Source organism: Ptychodera flava, chromosome 3 (assembly GCF_041260155.1).
Source record: "Ptychodera flava strain L36383 chromosome 3, AS_Pfla_20210202, whole genome shotgun sequence".
In the NCBI taxonomy this organism is placed as follows: Eukaryota; Metazoa; Hemichordata; class Enteropneusta; family Ptychoderidae; genus Ptychodera; species Ptychodera flava.
In genome coordinates this window covers 39,762,519-39,782,235 of record NC_091930.1, presented here as the reverse complement: position 1 = coordinate 39,782,235, position 19,717 = coordinate 39,762,519, and the positions used below count along the sequence as shown (strand labels likewise).

At 37.5% G+C, this 19,717-nt stretch overlaps 1 protein-coding gene across 6 annotated transcripts in view; it reads right to left on the bottom strand.

The window, feature by feature from the left end:
* Positions 1–19,105, bottom strand: part of LOC139129996 (AMP deaminase 2-like) — a 50,997-nt gene extending 31,892 nt beyond the window's left edge. For 3 of the 6 annotated variants that reach the window (XM_070695706.1, XM_070695708.1, XM_070695710.1), the window contains exon 1: positions 11,152–11,387. In XM_070695706.1, coding sequence (XP_070551807.1) covers positions 11,152–11,281 — 130 coding nt within the window. In that variant the 5' untranslated portion in view covers positions 11,282–11,387. Of the gene's footprint in view, positions 1–4,181; positions 4,361–11,151; positions 11,388–18,741 lie in introns of those variants that run through there. The other 3 variants (XM_070695711.1, XM_070695709.1, XM_070695712.1) reach the window with 3 other exon arrangements.
* Positions 19,106–19,717: the final 612 nt, after the last annotated feature.

Below are 19,717 nucleotides of genomic sequence, written 5' to 3'. Positions count from 1 at the left end.
TCCCGGGCGTCGGGCGATAGGAATTGTCAAGCCCTGAAATATCTGAAAATCTTGGTAATATGTTTGTGTACTAGCAAACTTTGCACAGAGACCCAAAATTTTGTCTTGATTTTGAAAGAGAATGGTTGAAAGTTTCCATGAGGAAGTTCAAACAAAAGTCTTTCACTTTTCAATGAGGTGTAAGTACATTAAATGAATTAGTGCTGTCTTACAATGGTCTCTGCATCAATTGTGCAAATTGTACCGTACTGTGCCTGGTCTACATAACGATTGGTAATTTCAAAACACCATTTTAAATTCGAACACTTTTTCTTCCAAAATTGAAATACAGCTGCTCCGGGCTTTGCGATTTCACACTTAATTGGATGCAGTCACAGACCAAATTTAGATGTTATGCTTATTAACACCTTTACAATGTTGGTGGTCCATTGTGTGGAAGTCTTTGGTCAGGCTTCTCGCTCATTCTACAATGCACACTGGGAATCAACAATTATATCACATCTGTGATATTTTATGGGAGCTGATGCTGAGAAACAAACATTGCAAGCTTAACCCTTTGAGCGCCAAAGTCAATTTTTGTCGCTTTCATAGAATATACCCGAGTCACTTTTTTTTTTCAGAATTTTGCCAGGATTTTGATAAAGAACTGCAGCAAATGAAATGTGATGTCCATTTGGTCAAAAGTTATCATAAAATTTACAAAAAAATTGGTAAAAATTGGTTGAGTGTTGCCCTAAAATTTTGATGGAAAAAATTTTGCAAAAATCTGAAAAAAAATTTGACTGGGGTACATTTTATAAAGGCAACAAAAGTTGACTTTGGTGCTCAAAGGGTTAACCCGCTGACTTAACCATTCTTCCAATGAGAATATAATAATAGAGGTCTCCAATTTCTGCAAATTTCAAAAGGTACAAGATCAGTCTGGTAATAATCCTCTTCCTTCAATACATCCTTCCAAGACCTATCCATTTTATACAGCAAGCATTACACAATTGTGAAGATTGGGGGATGGTCCAAAATGTAGCCATAAACAAGGAGTTTGGGAGATGTTTCAAAAATTTTCTGTTCCAACAGATGACTACTGTACACCAATACAAATCTATACCAGGCACTTTTAATATGTTTTCACCCAGGATAAAGATATTTTGGTTTCAGCCTGGATTATGGTACACAACGTGCACACAGATGACGATGTACTTTGAATTTGAAAGCTGTCAGAGACCAGGAGGATCTGAGATAAAGCAGACTGACCAAAGGGACAAAATCGACCAATGACATTAACATATATGCAAATTTGTATGTTTGTACATATCAATGTACATGTATGTATGTATGTACTGGTATGTATGTATGTATGTATGCAAGAACACATCTTATACATGTATATGTACGTATGCATGCATGTATACCGGTACATGTACATGCACATATGCACATACACACCCACGTACATATGTTTGTATGTATGCAGAATGTATGTATGTATGTATGTATGTATGTATGTATGTATGTATCTATGTATCATGTACATTACTGATTTTATTGTTGACAACTGAATTTAGGTCCAGACTATAAGTTGATTTGTCAACTATAAAACTGCATGTTATCTGCAACATTACCAAAAGCACGGGCCATTGTCCCTTTGAACAGTTAAATAATGCACCACATGTGTCTAAGCTGTGGTGGTCATTAATGAGCTTGTGCATCATAGTGTCTGAGCAATGCTTCTTTGCCAGGGCTTGCTACCATGGTGATGGATTTTGCATCCCTGGCAACAGGAAAGAAACCGGGGCTAAGACTGTCAAGGGATTCTGATCTACATATGAGAAAACAGAAAAAAATTTTTGGTCAGATTAACAAAAACGGGAAAACTCTGCGTATCTGATAGGATTTATATCAACTCTTCATAAGTTTTGAGCGTGTGATTGGGTTTGTTTCGTCCCTTAGTGTAGTCACCACGGACACGAAATGAGAATGATGCAGACAGTTTCACGCCTTTAGTTTCCATGGTACCCTCTGTATCATTGTGTGTACACATCTATTTCAAAATGGATAGCATGCATAAAGTCACTGCCTTTTATAAATGCTGTCAAGAGCTTTGTCATCACAGGGGAATTTTTTCATTATGACCATATCTACATCTCCGAAATCAGCTTCTTAAGTGAGTCTTTTATCTGATAAGGATGGTGACCCAATTTTCACTCATTCTGCCCCCCTCCCCCTCCAGAGGTGATGCAGATTATTTCACAAAAACTTTGGGCTAATGTGCAGCATTTTGGAAGCTGTTGGTCAATTGGTTGGCTGAATCTTTATATAAACCCCCTAAGTTGATGTGAATAGTGACAATCAACAAATCAGATATAACCTTCTGAGCACACTGCACGATAGCAGAAATGTTTAGAATGTCCAATGCATAATGCCACTGCCCTAACATTGATTTAAGCTGATGAGGTCATGTATGAATCAGAATTCAGTTTTGGGGAGACAACTGCATGAACTAGCTTTGCTGTAATTTTCTTTTTAACCCTTTCAGTGCTGTAATTTTTCCCACCAAAATTTTATTGCAACATTTTATCAATTTTATGATTTTTTCCGAATTTGTTTTGATAATTTTGGACCAAATGGACATCACTTTTCATTGGCTACAGTGTTTTATCAAAATTTTGGCAAAAGTCTGAAAAAAAAATTGACTAGGTATATTTATTAAGGTGACAAACACTGACTTTGGCACTCAGAAGGTTAATATATTGGTTGCATGCACAGCAATATCATGTCTTCATTTCTTTTGTTCTTGTTTTCCTCTTTGGACTGTAAGTCTGAGATAAATATTTTCACCAGATAAGGATAACTGTCCTGCATCGGACAATATTTATAAGCATTTCACTGCCAGTCTGACAGTACATAATTGTGTTCAATGAAGTGGGTAAACCTGCATATATGAAAACAAACCAATAGAAGAGCTGACTTGAGTAGGCACTTCCTTTGAATACAAGCATCTTCAAGACAAGACACTGAGGAGCCAGATACTGAGGAGTGTTGTGTACACACTGCTGTGACCAAAGTCCAAGTTTAGTGTCATTTCTCACAACTGCCTCTGTTAGATAAGCAGTTGATTAAAAACTGTGCAAATAATCTTGACAAAGATTTGACAGGTAACTATTTGTACCTGACACAAAACAACAATGTCAGGAATTTTTTACAGAACCTACATTGTACTTGACTGACAGAAATCCTGTAGAAATTTTAATGTTAGGGTTTTTATGAGACTGACAGTGCTTTCAATGAAGATTCATGTTTATAGATAGATACAAGTGTACCCTTTAAGGCTCAGTATGTTTGCCCTGTTGAATAAATATCCCTGTCACTACAGTCTCAAGTAATCACATTTTCTGATGCCCTGCCATGATATATTATAGTTTATTGAAGCACACAGTTCCTATTAACCCTTTCTGCTGTGTTTGAATTTTTCCCACCAAAATTTTAGTGCAACATTTTAGAAATTTTTATGATTTTTTTGTAAATTTTTGGATAATTTTGGACCAAATTCACACAATTTTTCATGGGCTAGCGTTTTTATTCAAAATTTTGGGAAAACTCTTTTGGATCTAGAAAGGCAGCACAAATTGACGTTGACACTCAAAGGGTTAAAACCATTCTGGATGACCTATGACCTGTGTGAACAGCCAATATGATGTTCAACTGTGGTGGACTATCTATAATTCTCTGTTTACCAATCTACATCAACCTATTCAGCCAGGAATGAAATCTCCTTTGCGAACTGACAGCAGATAGAATTTCTACCCGAGGCTGCAACATAAATTTCTCTTTCTCACTCACATCCACGGAATGAAAATTTTGCCCATATTTTACACATATACACAGGGCTTTACCTTGTTTTTTAGGGATATATTAATGTCACAAATGTATGGGAATGATGAACGCAAATTATCTAGTTTATTATTTTAGCATTCCTGTCTCATATATCTGATGCTCAATTCCAACTTGATGTGCGTGATGAATGTGCAAGTACAAGCATTTGCTGAACTTCAAAATCAGAACAACATCATTTGGAGAATCGGACACACCGCATATCATCAATTTTCAATGAATATAACAATAGCCACACAATACTGTGACATCATGCTTATAACCCATCATCAACAAAGAGCTGAGATACTCACCCTATTGTACACACCACTGACCACACACAACACAAAGAGTACAGCTGGAAAACCTCTATTTCCTTGAGACAGAATTCCTGCAACCAAACACCTATCTCTCTCCCCTGATCCAACAACGTCAGTTTTTCTTTCCAATTTCGCAGAGGATTGCAAATTACACAACAGACAGATATTCTCAGTCACAATCCAGCACAGATGTCATAATGAGCACCATCTCTTCCAAAATCCAATATTCAATTTGTGCAGAGCATCAGCTGTGTGTTAATCAGGAATGCACCACTCTCAAGTGCAGGGGAGAGCAGGTGTGCACTTCAGAGGGATTTACATATGTTATGTGGCCAAGTCCATATAAATGGAGGGGTTGCCAACTTCTTGCGGAGGGACACAAAAAGTGTCAATATGGATGTATAATGCCAGGATCTGGTAACTTTGAAACATTTGTATGAATCTTGGAAATTGGAAACTGCCAATAGACTTGACATAAAAGGCATGGACATGAGCGTCATAAATGACACTTTGTTCAGGGATGGCTGACAAGCAGGTAATGGCAATCTTGTTACAATTTATTCGTACACTCGTGTTTGAGTCACATATTAGTACTGCAGATTTCAGAAAAGTAGACGTTTTGGAAGTTTATATCTGTTCCACTCACTAAATGTATGCACACGATAGGATTTGCTTAACCAATCATAAAGTTGATCACTATTTTTGTTCCGTGAAACTGACGGCATGACACGAATACAGACCTATCTAGTGAGTTATTCGTTCAAGTGTTTCCTCAAAGGCCACATAAATCCATACACATCTTGGCTTTGGATAAGGAAAGCAGGCAAATCATGTTGCGAAGTAAAACTGGAGATCTCCAGCGGTAGTATACAACTTCAAGGAAATATCGCAAAACCATATACTCTTTGCCACATTGAGATAACACATTATGTGATTCTGTGTTAATTGGGAGAACACATTTTGTGATTCTGTGTTAATTGGTATTAATTAATTGGGTATCTGCATGGTGGCATTTAATACTTGAGCAATACAGCACACGCAGTTTGACCAGTTCATGACATATATTCACGAGCAATAGCGAGTGCATATGTCATGAACTGGTCAAAATCGAGTGGTATACCGTTGCTGGGTGTGATTTATTGCTGTTATCAGGAACGTCAAAAAAGGATTTTGGCTCTTGCCGAGAGCTCATGTGTGTGCCAATCGCTATACCGCGAATGTACCATGGTTCTTTCTGCGTCTTCACCAATCAGATCGCTGCATTTGCGCCATCAATATGCTGGTATGATATAGAATGTTGTTTATGACCTAATGACCGACTACTATTTGTGTCAAGCTTACTGCACTGTACTGACATACCATACATGCATGTTCTAAATACATTTACCTGGTTTATGGTTGTTATGGTGCAGGAAATATTTATGACCCAAACACATGGCATTTCTTATCATTTTATTTACATATTTACACTTGCAGTCCCAGCTGATATGAGTGGCTTGCCAAGGAGTTTGCCATGAAACGATGTTGGCATGGTGAAAAGACTTAATTTACGATCTCACGAACATTGGTTGCTTGGTCACATTGGCTATCTTGTGTTACAGAGTTACAACGGAGTTGTTGCGGACTGGAGTGACATCATCTGCATTTGCAGCACTGATTTAGTTTTAAGTAGTTTTTTTGGTTTGCCATGGCAACAAACAACATGGGTATATCAACCGGTTTTGGTAAATATAGCACAGTGACAAATTTCATTATTACAGAGATTTTAAAATTCCGAGTACGGTATGTTGAAGTCCTCATGCACTGACAGTGTCATATTAAAATAAAAGTTTAATTGCAACCACATGTAGCGTGGCTGTGAGAAACAATGTTAAAACAGGGATGATTACAATGAAGTTTTTTGCTTGTGTTTTTCTTGTTATAAATTTAGCTTGCAGAAATGTTGTTTCATGAGCCTTGCAGTATTATACATTGTACAATGCAAAGATTTACAGCAACCAAAATTCTCGTTGGAGAATACATATTACATGTAAGTCATCACTTGATATGCGTTAGTGGATGTTTCATACAGGAATACGTGATCTATGTATAAACTCAACCACTGGTACAGTCAGTTGTCAAAGTCATCATGTTTTGAAAGTCCAGAGACTGAGTTAGCTCAACTGAAAACTGATCTACATCAGTTATGTACACAATGGGAATCTCACAGGGACGGCACAGCTGATAGGTGTACCTGCAGATAATTCAGACATCCTGATAGCACAATCAGGGGTTAGAATTCATACCAGAGGATGTAGTTGCTAGATACCGGTATATGTGCCTCGTCATGTATTCATCTCAAACTCTAACCACATCAGTCTTCCAAATTTAAAATGGTTTATGAAGCTGTAAAACTGTTGCACAAGGTGACCATTTTTTTTTATCTTAACCTTTGACCCCTGTCTCTCCCTGTCTCCCCGTTCATGTGGCTTGGTCATTAGATACCAATGGCATACAGACAGTACCAGGCATCTTACAGAACCTGAATAATGAAGCTACCCGATCAAAAACATTTTGCAGCACTACTGGAATTTGTCAACACATCAATCATATAATAGAAAAGGTCATTTGTTGGCTGGCCGGTTTTGGTAGCAATGCGACAAGAAACAGAAGTGCATACAATTAAAATCAATAACTGAATATTCATAGCAATCACAACTTATCATAAATCAATGAATTAACTGACAGTGTATAATATGTCTTTTACAGAAACTCAAAACCAAACATGTTCATTTTGGCAAAAAAAGAAAGGATTTTGTTATCGCTCCTTAACATTTGATAAAAGTAATGAAACTTTCTCATGTTTTAGAATACTTCTGTCTTTCCCAACCACACTTATTTAAAACAATTACCACATCAATTATTTGTTTTTCTTCACAAATTCAATGATATTTTCTCTTCCTGATTAGCATTTTGCAGGCAAGGTGCTTCTGTACATACACATCAGCTGTCAATTTTGGTGATCTGATATTGTGAACAATTTGTTGTTATACAGGGAGAACATCATGGTAACGGATTTCCTTTATGAAATGAAAATGACTGAATGCACTGACCAGTAAAAAAATCACATTTTGTTTTTCCTCTTCACAAATGTTGGAATGATATTGCAGCGATCATGGGACAGTGGTAAGTGACTTGGTGAACCTTTATAACCAGTCTAGCAGTGCATGATACATTTTGGATTCCTTCAATTATTTACTTTTTTTTTACCTTGAATGCATGGCTGTCAGACTAAATACATTGTATACAAAAACAGAACATAAAAGTGACTAGTTTTCCAGGATTTGTAAAAATGTACCAGCTAGACGTGAACACCTGTGTGACAAGTGAACTTTTCACGTGACCTGTTCTATGTAGCATGAGATCATGCATTTAAGTTTAATTAAATGAGCAAATGATTTATGTTTCGGACTTCATTCCCTCCCCCCTGCTTTTTATTAACCCTTTTAGAGTGCTGTAATTTTTCCCATCAAAATTTTAGTGCAACATTATACCAATTTTTATGAATTTTTCTGTAATTTTTTTATAATTTTGGACCAAATAGACATCACATTTTATTGGCTACAGTTTTTCATCAAAATTTTGGCAAAAATCAGGAAAAAAAATTTGACTGGGAAGATTTTGCAAAGACGATAAAAATTGACTTTGGCGCTCAAAGGGTTAAAGGTCAGAGCTTGACTTTACATTATACAGTAATTGCAAATGTATTTGCTGCAATCTGTTTCCTATATCAGTATATGATACAGTTGTTTGCTACATGTATGTGCTATTTTTTTTCATTGATCACTGGAGGCACTGATTTCCACATTGCGTCACAGAGTGGAAATCAACCACATGTTGGGTTCACAAGAATGAACTCTACTGTATTCTAGAGTGGGTCTCCTGTCAAGTTGTCTGTCAAACAATAACCAGTCCATTGCAACATGACTGTAAATAAGATGTTTGTTCATTTGCAAAGTCCAAACAGGGTCTATCAGGTTTATTTGCTGATTGCAGACTAGAAAAAATCCACAGAATGGAATAGCCTTGTTCTGATTGTAAATATCCTCTGATTGGTCAAACGACTGACAATACTTGCTGCTGATTGGGTGGACTGTTGACATAGCCTGACCCATTTTTCACCTGACATTATGAATACAGGTAGACTGGGTTGGGATGACTCAAGAGGGCCAAATTCATGTAAACTGCAGATCTTGATACAGACTCGTTGTAAATGTCTATGGAGATGAGTTTCATCATATTTTTGTATTACTTCTTAAAGACGAAGCCTCCCTTTACATGTAAAGGGTGCGAAGCTACGGCAGTATTCATACCAAACAGGCAACACGCGGGCCCACGCTCCGGAAAATGCCACTTTTTAGTTTTATCCGGCCGCAAAAATGCAGACAGACTGCCAAGCGATTTGAACTGACCGTCAATTAAACGCTTAATCTCTCTTTGCAAGATTAGCAAGTTGTGCCAAAAGGTTGAGATCAATTTGTGTAATTAATGTTATAGCAATCAAACATCGTACTGGCCAAGTGTTTGACTGGGAGGAGAACTCCACTAATGTGAGAACCTGGGATGATAAATTGCCTGGCATCTTGGAATACACTTCTCGAGAGAAGGGCCAAAGTAGAAGGCATGTACTTCAGGGACAGACAATCATTTGGATTCTAAAATACTTGAAATTTATAAATACATTTATATATTTGTTATTATTTTGATTTCAAGATAGGTTTTATTAAGGAACTTCAGTTTCTCTTGATATCAAGACAGAGCACAAAATCCACATTTAGTTTAATCCTTTTCATATCAAGAATTTATTGTTGACAAACTCTTGATAGCATACTGCAATTAAACATTTTGAAAAGCTGCGCAGCTAGTTACAGGGATTTGCTATATAGTGAGAAATTTCTGTCAAGTAGCCAAAATATTTCCTTGCCAATTTTGGACTTTGGCCTGAAAAGTTGACAGACTCCCACCAACAATCAAACTTCTAGACCAATATGACAACTTTAATGTCTTTTGAACATATATCATCAGACGGTTTTTCTTATTACATGAAATATTTATTTTATTAACTTATTAATTAATTATGTATTTATTTATTTATTTGCAACTGACTGATCAATTGATGTCTTTAAACAATGACTGGAAAGCACTGCAGTATGAAATGTTAATCTGTCTAAATGTAAACTAAATGCGTTTTGAAAGATAACTACACAGTGTCATCACTATTTGCATAACTGATATGCATCAAGTGAGTAATGTGGTAGTCATTCTCTGTTTGAATCAGCTTAGCTTATTCTAAGCATTTCAAACCCAGTTCAAACCTCCATGACAAAGGCCAGAATTATCAAAGGCATTTCCTGTGTATTTATTTTGTCATTCTGACTTGAGGAGCTTAAGAATCAAAAGTGGAGGGACATCTAATTTTGCAAAGTAAGGAGGTGACCATCACAGGAAATGGCTGTTGTGGAGCCTCACTGTGGCCGTTGTCGCTCTTGGTTTTTGAAATCTAAGAATCAATTTTGAAATTCCATGATATTTCTGCAAAAAAACACTGTATCAATGCATGTATAAATGTGCAACTTGGATATTCATGAAACACTAAGAAAACTTTTTGAATCTGTGGCACACAGAAGTGGCTCAGCAGGTACAAATTCTGCAGAGTCCATGTCTGTAAGTGACCTTAGAAGTCTCCATGCAAATTTAAACCAAACTGGACTTGATCTAACTGTCTATGACAACAACATGTTTTGAACAAACACGGAGGGACCGTGGAACAAACAATTGTCTTGTATTGCTGTTGAAGGACAAAGCGCACAGCTGTTAGTTTATTCATTTGTAAGGTGTCAGTATTGCATAACAAGGTCACTGGCATAGAATAGTCCCTCATGGAAGAGTCCATTGTGTTCCTGCTGGTAACAGAATACCTGCTACCAAGACTATTTGAATTCACCCATTGTTGACAACAGTCAAATTGATTTATTACAGTCACTTTAATTCTAATAACTTGGCATTTCTTGAAAGTTAGGGTTCTTTTCACGTTTGTCTGTAACGTCTTTCTGTTTTAACTTTGTATACATTTGCTTTAGTCTTGTATGAATGGGTACAGCAGGGGGAAAGTAATGGCTGATAGTGATAAATAAATAAATAAAATATGGACAATGGAAAAAAACAGCATTGAGGAGTACAGAACGTAATATGGAGTTGTCTTGTTCTCTGTCAGCTCTGATAAAAATTTCTGATCTATGTACTGCAGCTGGTAAATTTGCAAGATAGGTGCTAGTGTCTGTTATTGTTCTGTAGGAAAAAATTTAATAACAACCAAAGCAAGCAGGGCGTCCTCTGGTAAAGCAGTTTATGCCATGTCTTTCTGCTGGATTCCAATTATTTGCTAAGGAGCTCTTGACATCAAACAGTTTGTTAGCTTTTAACTGACAAAGGAATAATATTATGATACAACCAAACTACAGAACAATCAGTCATAAAATTGACAGTTTCCTGCACCCAGAGAAAATTGCACAATTACAGCTTAAAGCACTGAACACAATAGTAATGCTTTTCAAACATGTCATCCGCTTTTTGCAAATAGCACAGTAGATAGTCACGGAAGGATGGGAATTTTCATGAGGGTATCATTTACTTCTGGAGTAAATTAATAATTCTGAATCAGTGCATGTGTCTCATGCTGGAAGAGTGTTAAGTCATGCATTTCATCAACTGTGAAATGGCCTTGTCATTGTTGATATGAGCTTATATATGCTTTTGAAATTCGGCAGCACTTTAAAAATGGAAGAACTTTTAGGGACAAAAACAGGCGGGGTACCATTTCCAAGACCGAATTCATACCTCAACTGGGGGAAGTGGGACCCGCAAAGCAGGGAAAAAAAGCGGATGTCCGATTGTTCAGACATATTGCGTAGTAGAGAATACTTGCCGGACAAGCCATGGCCCAACTCAAACATATCTGGCGAATCCTCGGGAATAGTAGCCGGAATACCATTCTGAAGTCTGGCGCTGGGAATGGCCAGACTAGTGCTCCTCATTGGCTCTCTCTGGTGGGGCATTCTGAGAGTTGTAGAAGTGAAATTTGTGTTTATTCCTCGACGGGCAGAGCTGCTGGGACTGTGAGCTGGCCAAACATATGAGCCACTCTACTGGCACAATACTGTGTGCGTGTCTTTTATTTATACCCTAGTGAATGGTGTGATGTTGCAATAGGTCAGGGCCATACTGGTTCCAATTTTGTTTCTCACCACCACTTCCTCATAAAATGGACTTTTCTTATCAAAGGCTTTTTAATCTACCGTAACTACTAGCACTAATGGAAGTACAGTAGAGTTGTCTTATATAATATTACATGTGTAATATTATAATTTAGGAAGTCACTGCGTATAAGAAAAACTTTAAAAGGGGCAAGCTAATAAAAGAATTATGAATACCACTGCTACAGATTCCAAAAATGCAAAGTAATTTGAAGAACTTTCACTGTGGAGTAACTGATGCCATCCATATTATTATTGTAAGTTGTAAACTGTCTTCTAAAATAAAAACAATGTCAGTGAGTAATTTTGCCACTACACTGGAAACTAGACTGAAAGATTCCGTCGCGTACGGTCGTAGGGTCGTAGGTTGCAGTGCGCCGGAAGACGGAATCTTTCAGTCTAACTGGAAACCAGCTGTATTTCACAGTGTTTGGCCCAGGACAACATAACATGATGTATCATTGGTCAGCTTGGTCTTTGGGTTCCACTGTGCAAAAAAGTCACCTCAGCCATGGTGAGAAACAGAAACTTTCATTGGTATGTCTTTATTTACACTCACATTATTCAGGCCACCTGCATTAGTGTCCCAGGTTGCTCTCTGTCAATGTTTACAATGCTGCAAATAGGCAGAATTCTTTCAGGGTATTCTGACACTATATAAACCCCCAGTATGACTGAAACTCTGCAAATTCAGAATGCATTGGCCACACAATTACAAAAATTGTTCTTCAAAATATAGTCACTCACTGAACAACATGCTAATTATAGGACTCTGTTGTATTGTATGTTAATGAAATGCAAATAAGCTTCATTCTCTTTTATCAGAAATGGCACCAATGAATACATAATTTGACCTGCGAGGGCAGTATAACAATTTGAAACAACTGTCTTATCGAATGAATCAGTAATGTTAAAACGGCAGATCGTCCATGTAGCCGACACGAACACGAAGTGTCTGTTACCGGCTACCAAAAACTATGAAAAATAGTAAAGAATGAGCTACAAAATCACTATCAGTTTTAAGTTGCAGGTAGAATAAGTCTGTGCCTTTGTAAAAAATACTATAAAAATAGTAGAAAGTGAAGAACCAGTTGAAAGTTAGTTGAGGAGACCTTGACCGCATATCATTTGCATCTCATTGTCGGCTACATGTGACTGTGTGCCGTTAAAACATATGTAAGCCACCTCAGTGCTAGGTTGAACATTTGTGCATTGTCCCTGGAGAGTTTCAGAAGTCTACAGCTTTCGTCTCTTCTAAAGCAAACATCCTGAAGACATGTTACCATAGAAACTCGAAAAAGACTCTGATATATAAAACATTGTTATACAAATAGCTGGGTTACAGTATATCAAAATCTAGGTACTGAAAACAAGACCCCTGACAAAAGATTATTGACATTAAAAACATAAATTTACAAACATTATAGGCTGTCACATTGAATGATAAGCTCTCTAAAGATAAACCTGGATGATACGACAGAAAACAGACGTTTCCTTGTTTGCCCTGGAGGCAAGACTTCCGCAATGATACACCCATGCATCTGTCAACAGTCTGTATTGGTGTGTTTTCATGGACTCAATCGGCAAAGGTAGATTCATGTACAAAAAGTGGTTTGATTGTAGATCCTCTACTATCATCAACTGAGACGTCCACAGCACCATGACTTTTCAGTCATTGGTATATAATCTGAGATAATTGCAACATATTGCTACCTTTCAATGCTTTCAGGTTTATTTATTTTTTATTGAATATTTTTACCTGTTTTGTCAACTTCTACTATCATAGGCAAATTCAACAAATGTTGAAAAAATTTCCATTAACGATGCACTACAACATTAAAACCAGATAAGCATACTAGATTTTCACCACTTTTACTGCTAAATTGTTAAACAATGAACATGTGCAAAAATCTCATGATTTCAAGATTGACGAGTAAAATAGTAAAATAATTATCGTCAGGAGGAAAAACGATCTCACAAAATTTCTCAGAAGATCACTGGTATCATTGTTTCATTTCTAACAGACTCCAGCATATCTCTCATGCAACAGGTAGCATAACCTGGCAATGTGGAAGATTTCAATCTACACATGTATGGAGTGCTTTGCAAGGGCCATAGGTACTCAATCCTATAGATGTAAACTGTGGAATTCTAACAGCTCAGTTGTTATACACACTGAGCATCTATTCCGAATTCCGTCAATCTGATTAAAATCCAATGTGGAGATGAGTCCGTCTTTTACGCTATCGTCTGGTCTCTATGGGGAGGACCGTAAAAAAATAAAGAGAGTAATGCCAAAAAACAATCCATCTCTGCATCGGATTTTAATCAGATTGGAATTCCATAAGTCCAACTTATAGAAAGTAAAGGCTGAAACTGGCTGTCTTCCTGAGTCTAGTAAGTTATGCCTCAATAATGATATATGGTCAATCAACAGAGATTGTCTGCGATCTGGTTAAGTCACATAAATTCTTTTTCATGTCATTTCCACAATTTTATTCCGCTGTTTCATTCCAATAGTTGCCGTGCCATTGCCTCAAAGAATAGACACAAATTTCCTAAAGAATGTTTTCATTTTCATTACATTTTCTTGCATTTCATTGATTTTCAGAGCATTCACTTATTTACAGCATTCATTTCCAGATAAAATTATATCCCTTAATGAAACAAAAGAATCGGGACTGAAAATTGTTAAAGTCATCGTGATATGATTGACAGACAAATACTACACTCTAGAGGGCAGAATTCACTGAGGCATAAAACTAAAAGCATTAAACAGTTAAATCAAGTGCCTGGAATAACTATAATTACTTCCACTTCTTTTCCCTTGATGTTAATCCAGTCTCCACGGTATTTATCAGTCTATATGGTAGTGATGAATGATGTAACATTGAAATTCTGAATAAAGAATATCTGAAATAACTCATGTGTATAAACAATAGGATTTATGTAATACTTTCATACTTTTTATTGAACCACTCCTTTTACCTGTGGGCAGGTATTTAGTTGAGTGGTTTTGAAATGTGATGTCTTCTCTAGTTGATTACCGTGGGTGTAATAAGTGGAGTCTAAATCTAAACAAGACTTCACTGAATTTTCTACCCTGAGTTGATAGTTTGACAGAATTGTCCCCGTGGCTGTCTGAAGCCAACTTTAGCGATGTATTCACTGCTTTGATTGAGTTTCTTTTGCAATGTGTGTGCCAGAGCTTCATGAACTCTACAGCGTATCGAGAGGTTGCAGTCGGAAAAAAATTGTGCAAAACTTAGCTCGGTTATTGAATCGCACTTTACAAGGATGGGGATTTAGCTGAGCTGTTTCGACTGTCATGTGTCTTTGCTAGGTGTCTTGGTGCTGTACAGTGCGACTTTGAATCCCATCATCAAGAATTTGCTGTATTTTCAGTGACAATACCAGTGAACAGTATTTCATTTCACTACGTCATCTCCCTTGTGCGCAGGAACAACGGAAAGAATCTCTCCCCTATATCCCCTGGTTTACCACTACTCAGCTTATATCAATCTGTGTTCTACTCTGAACACCTTGGCTAGGCAAGCTCCGAGGCAAAACCTTGTGACGTCACACCTGCTTCATGAGCTGGAATACACCAAGCTTACATTTAAAATCAGTGCTGTAGAGGGCCAATCAATGCAGGTAACAGTACCAAGGGCTGTGTGTATAGTCTTATTCAAATTGTAAAGAAGTGACATCCTTGAACACATAATTTTGTTGTTTGCTTGCTTCCAGTTCAACAGTACACTGTATACAGCACACACTCAATGGTTAAAAATAAACCCATACAAAATTGACAATGACATCCACGAAATAAATTCTTACTTTCTGAATAGGCTGTCTTGTTACATAAGACACCTTTGTAAATAATACCTGTACACAACAATTCATAGTACTAGTCACATATAACAACGCTGTGTCATTTTGGTTTGATTACAGCTAAAAAACTACCACAGAACCTTTACGAAAGGTATGGTAATTTCAGAAAATAGGATACCTGTGAAAAATATATTGACAGATCCCGAGTTTTCCTCAAATTAAGTATGCTCTGTGTATACAAAAGCATTCCAATATTGGATAGCTTTAAGTAGCATCACATTGGATTCTGTGTACTATATAGGTACACTCTATGTGTAAAACATGTATCTTTTTTCTGTACTGATTCTGTACAAAGATAATACATAGTCTCGAGAAATATGTACACTTCACGGGCTACACAAAGTATCCAAAATGTTGGGTGAATTTTGGTAAGGGCTGTGCTATCCTTTTTTCCAAACTTTTTTTTTTTTTTTGCTAATTTTTTGTGAAATGGCCAGCTGAGCTATTAAAACAAAAATTAAACTGCGAAGCAAAAATGTGTCTGTAAAGCATGCATCATGTTTGGCCAACCAAGCACCTAATAACTTAATTAATGACACCTCTTATCTCATTAATCACTCTCCTTCATTAAAATGTAATTAACCCTGACTTATCACCATAATAATAATATCAATTACCGTACAACATCACAATCACTATCAATAACAACTACATTCTCTAACCTGTCTTATTCATTCATGATACAAACATAGTACGCTATGCATATTCCAAACAAATCTAAGTCGCTGATTCCGGTAAGGTTGACACTAGTAATTTCGGTATGCTTCATTGCTACAAAATGATGGAATTCAACTTGACTATAGGACTATATGATGTATTCGTTATAAAATAACAGTGAAAATATGAATGGATAATTTACTCTCGACCTAGTTGTGATATTTATAATAGCATTACATCACTTCTTGTAATTTTTTGCAGTTACTCTGTCTGATATTACCAATGAATGGTAGCTTCTTGTCAACTTTGACCTTATGTTAGAGGACTTGAAAGTGGCCTTGTACTTTAATGTATGAATCATGATACCAATGTTTCTTTATGGATAGTATTGATCATATAAGATAAGACTGATCTATCAGTAATTTGATAAAACTTACAATAAAGGGAAATCATCGTTGGAACTGCTGCTGTGTGAGTTTCTTGTTTACAATAAAAGTATTTCACGCACGACATCTAGATGCACCTCATCATCACAGCTGCAACATTTAAATTATAAAATGTAGACTATGACAGACATGTTTTAACTTTCATCAATCACCATCGTACCTTGGATACAGTCATTACATCAGTCGTATGGGTCCCATACGACCTTTGAGTGCAGTTTTGATGACTGTATGCATTGAACAGTTGTTAACACTGTAGATGTTAACATTATGAGGCATTAATAACACCTGCAGTTTACGAATAATTTGATTTATGTGAGTGAGAATAATCACCACGTTCATAAAATATGACTTGAAACCTTGAAAATATCATGAATATGTTCGCTGTTGACAGATAAATATCCATCACTCCACCTTATGCGCAGGCCAAAAAATCCAATATTCATACAACAGTCTGATGAGTACAGCAATAGATCATTCTCCTTGGATGCCTACGGCATCAATTAAGGAATCTGGCACGGCTGTGACTGCGTTCATCATTGTGAGTTCTTAAAGCGGGAATAAAGTACAAATATTGTGCAGCGTTTGAGGACTGTACAAAAATCAGCAAAATTTAGTTACAGACACTATATCACTTTGTCTCACGAAAAACTTGATTTTTACGCACTGTTTGAACTTCAGAAAGACTTGCATTGATTATTGAAGTGTGGTAGATCTGCACATGCACTGTATAAAAAGCGTACACTCTACATGCTCAGTGGCAGATTGTGATGAAAACCTGCTGTGACCACCAGGGGGGGTGTGGTCGCATCATATCTAGTTTATTCTAGTTTTCTGTCTCAATACATGCTGCCAAAAGGGCTTGGAAAATGAAACTACGCCTCCAGAAATTGCACCTGGTAGCTAGCCAATGTATAGCTGGCATTACTGCCGCGGTGGTCAGTTCAGCGTAAGCGTGGAGCTGAAAGCGAGCGCCACGGTGAAAATATCTACCCTTATACACTTACAAGTAACAAGCAATCTTGGCAATTATTAATGTCTGCAATTTGTGAAATGGAGTACCAAATAGTGCCCAGGGGTTTGTTTCATTCCCGCTAAAAATAATAATACACACACAAATGTTGACATTTCCATTCGTTTGGCTGCAAACAAAACAGATACCTGTATGACAACACAGGTGGGCCCCGGGGACCTTGTCAAATGTTGTGCCACATGGCTACCAAGCGGACTATACCATTATTTTGGAGACAGATGAAAATGTGATGGACTGCCATGCATGTCGAAATGAAATCAATTGTTACGATTTCTTACTAGGTGTTTAGAATGATTTAGAAAAAATCCAAACGTACTACTTACTTACTTAGAACAATTCCAACCGAAGCAAGAAAGGCACGTTTGCACCATGATCACTGAAAAGCTGTATTAACTGCTAAAAATAACTCATTGCCTGGTGACCAATCAGTAATCACAAACAGCGTCCATTTTCACCAAACCAGTTTCTTGAAAAAGTTATGGAGGAATTGCCATAAAAATTACCTACACCTTTGTCCCTCCCTTCAACACAAGCATTCGATTGACTGACACCCTAGTTGTAGCCCCTCACACTCCTCAGCCACCCCTAAAATGATGGTACAGTCCAGGGGTAGCTCCATGGTACCACAGCACTTGACCACAAGGTCCGGCCCTGGCCAGTGGAGCGAGACTGCCCAAGCTGTTTAGACAGAAAGTGTGAGTGAATGGTTCCAAGACTGAATTCTCTCAGCACAAGATCATGCAAGTAGCTACCTCCATGATAAGACCATTATGGCTGTCACACTCACAGCTTGCATCTGTTCTGTAATATGTGCTACTTGTACCCGTGTCGAAATTTTTACATGAAAAAAATAATATATTGTGGCGTCTGATGTACAGTACAAGCTGATCTGTACAGAGTAAATTTGTAGATTGATGTTTATGTCGGGTAAAGAAGACGTTTTGTCGCTATGAGTACGTACGACCATAATGATAGAAACGATAGTGCGTTTCAACAAATGACCAAAGTTGGTGAATTTAACCACTGTGCAGAACGCCTGTGAGTTCGTGACTCCGTTCTGCATGGCATGCCATAAAACACGACTATACTTCTTCTACGTATTTGGACGCTTTGGATTGCGCGCAATAACACTTTGCAGCCCGTCGCTGGCGTTGTTGTTGTTGTTGTTCTTGTTGTAGTTTGCGTAAAAGATAACATTATCATAACTGATCAGCACGAAAAAAATGAGTTATACTTACTCAGAGGAGCGTCAATAGTTTTCCATTTTGGCAGTGTCAATGACAATCTGCCCCTTTTCCTTTCTCCTGCCATGTTATAGGTTGCCGGTCACGCCTTCTTATTTTCCAGGGGTCTTCCGTGAATTTTGACAGAGCTTGCTCAGGTTGAAGTTAGCTCATTGTCAAGCCGAAGTGAAATTACAGAAGGACAGGCACATCGAAAATCAGCAAGTTTTGAACGTGTACTAGTATAGAAATCACTGTCAAACCGGTACGTTCAGTGCAGTATGATGACATTTGCTGTACAGAACAGGTGCTGAGTGAGCGTAAAATAAGCTCGTCAAACCAAACGCCGTGCTTCGTGTTTGAGTGGGGAAGTAACTGCACACGATTGACAGAAGTGGGCCCCCTAAGCTACCAAAAATAATTTTGTGGCGTTTTCACGCAGAATTTATTTGGCAAAATTTCTCAATAAATTCCACAAATTTAACAAAGGTTGTACACAATAATGAACTTACATCTATATGCATGCTCTTATTTGACTTGTATCAACTAACGACGACACCGCTGAAAGGTAAAGGTAGCCATATTAAAATTGTCGTTTGCATGGAAACAACAAAGCAAAGGCGGTCAGTTTGTATCTGTTGTTGTGTGCACCCTTCTGTTTACATGGTGGACGGAGCCTGAACCGCTGTAGACAATGACACGGGCCCTCGATGTTAACGGTAGCACGGTCCCTCTATCAAAGACCGTGACAGTAACTTGAAACGCATTTTTTACGTCCAAAATTGTCGATAGTTGCACTTCGAGAGTCAAGTGCCAGTGATAGACGTCGCAGAGCACTACACGTGCCCATGCCACACCCAAGCTTATCGGCCAATCACAGTGCAGTGTTGAAGAGCTGCAGAGCGTGCACGTGATTGACTTATATTCATAATTTATTGTTGTTTCAATCGCTTTGTTATGGTTGCACCATAATTAATACCATTCATACTAC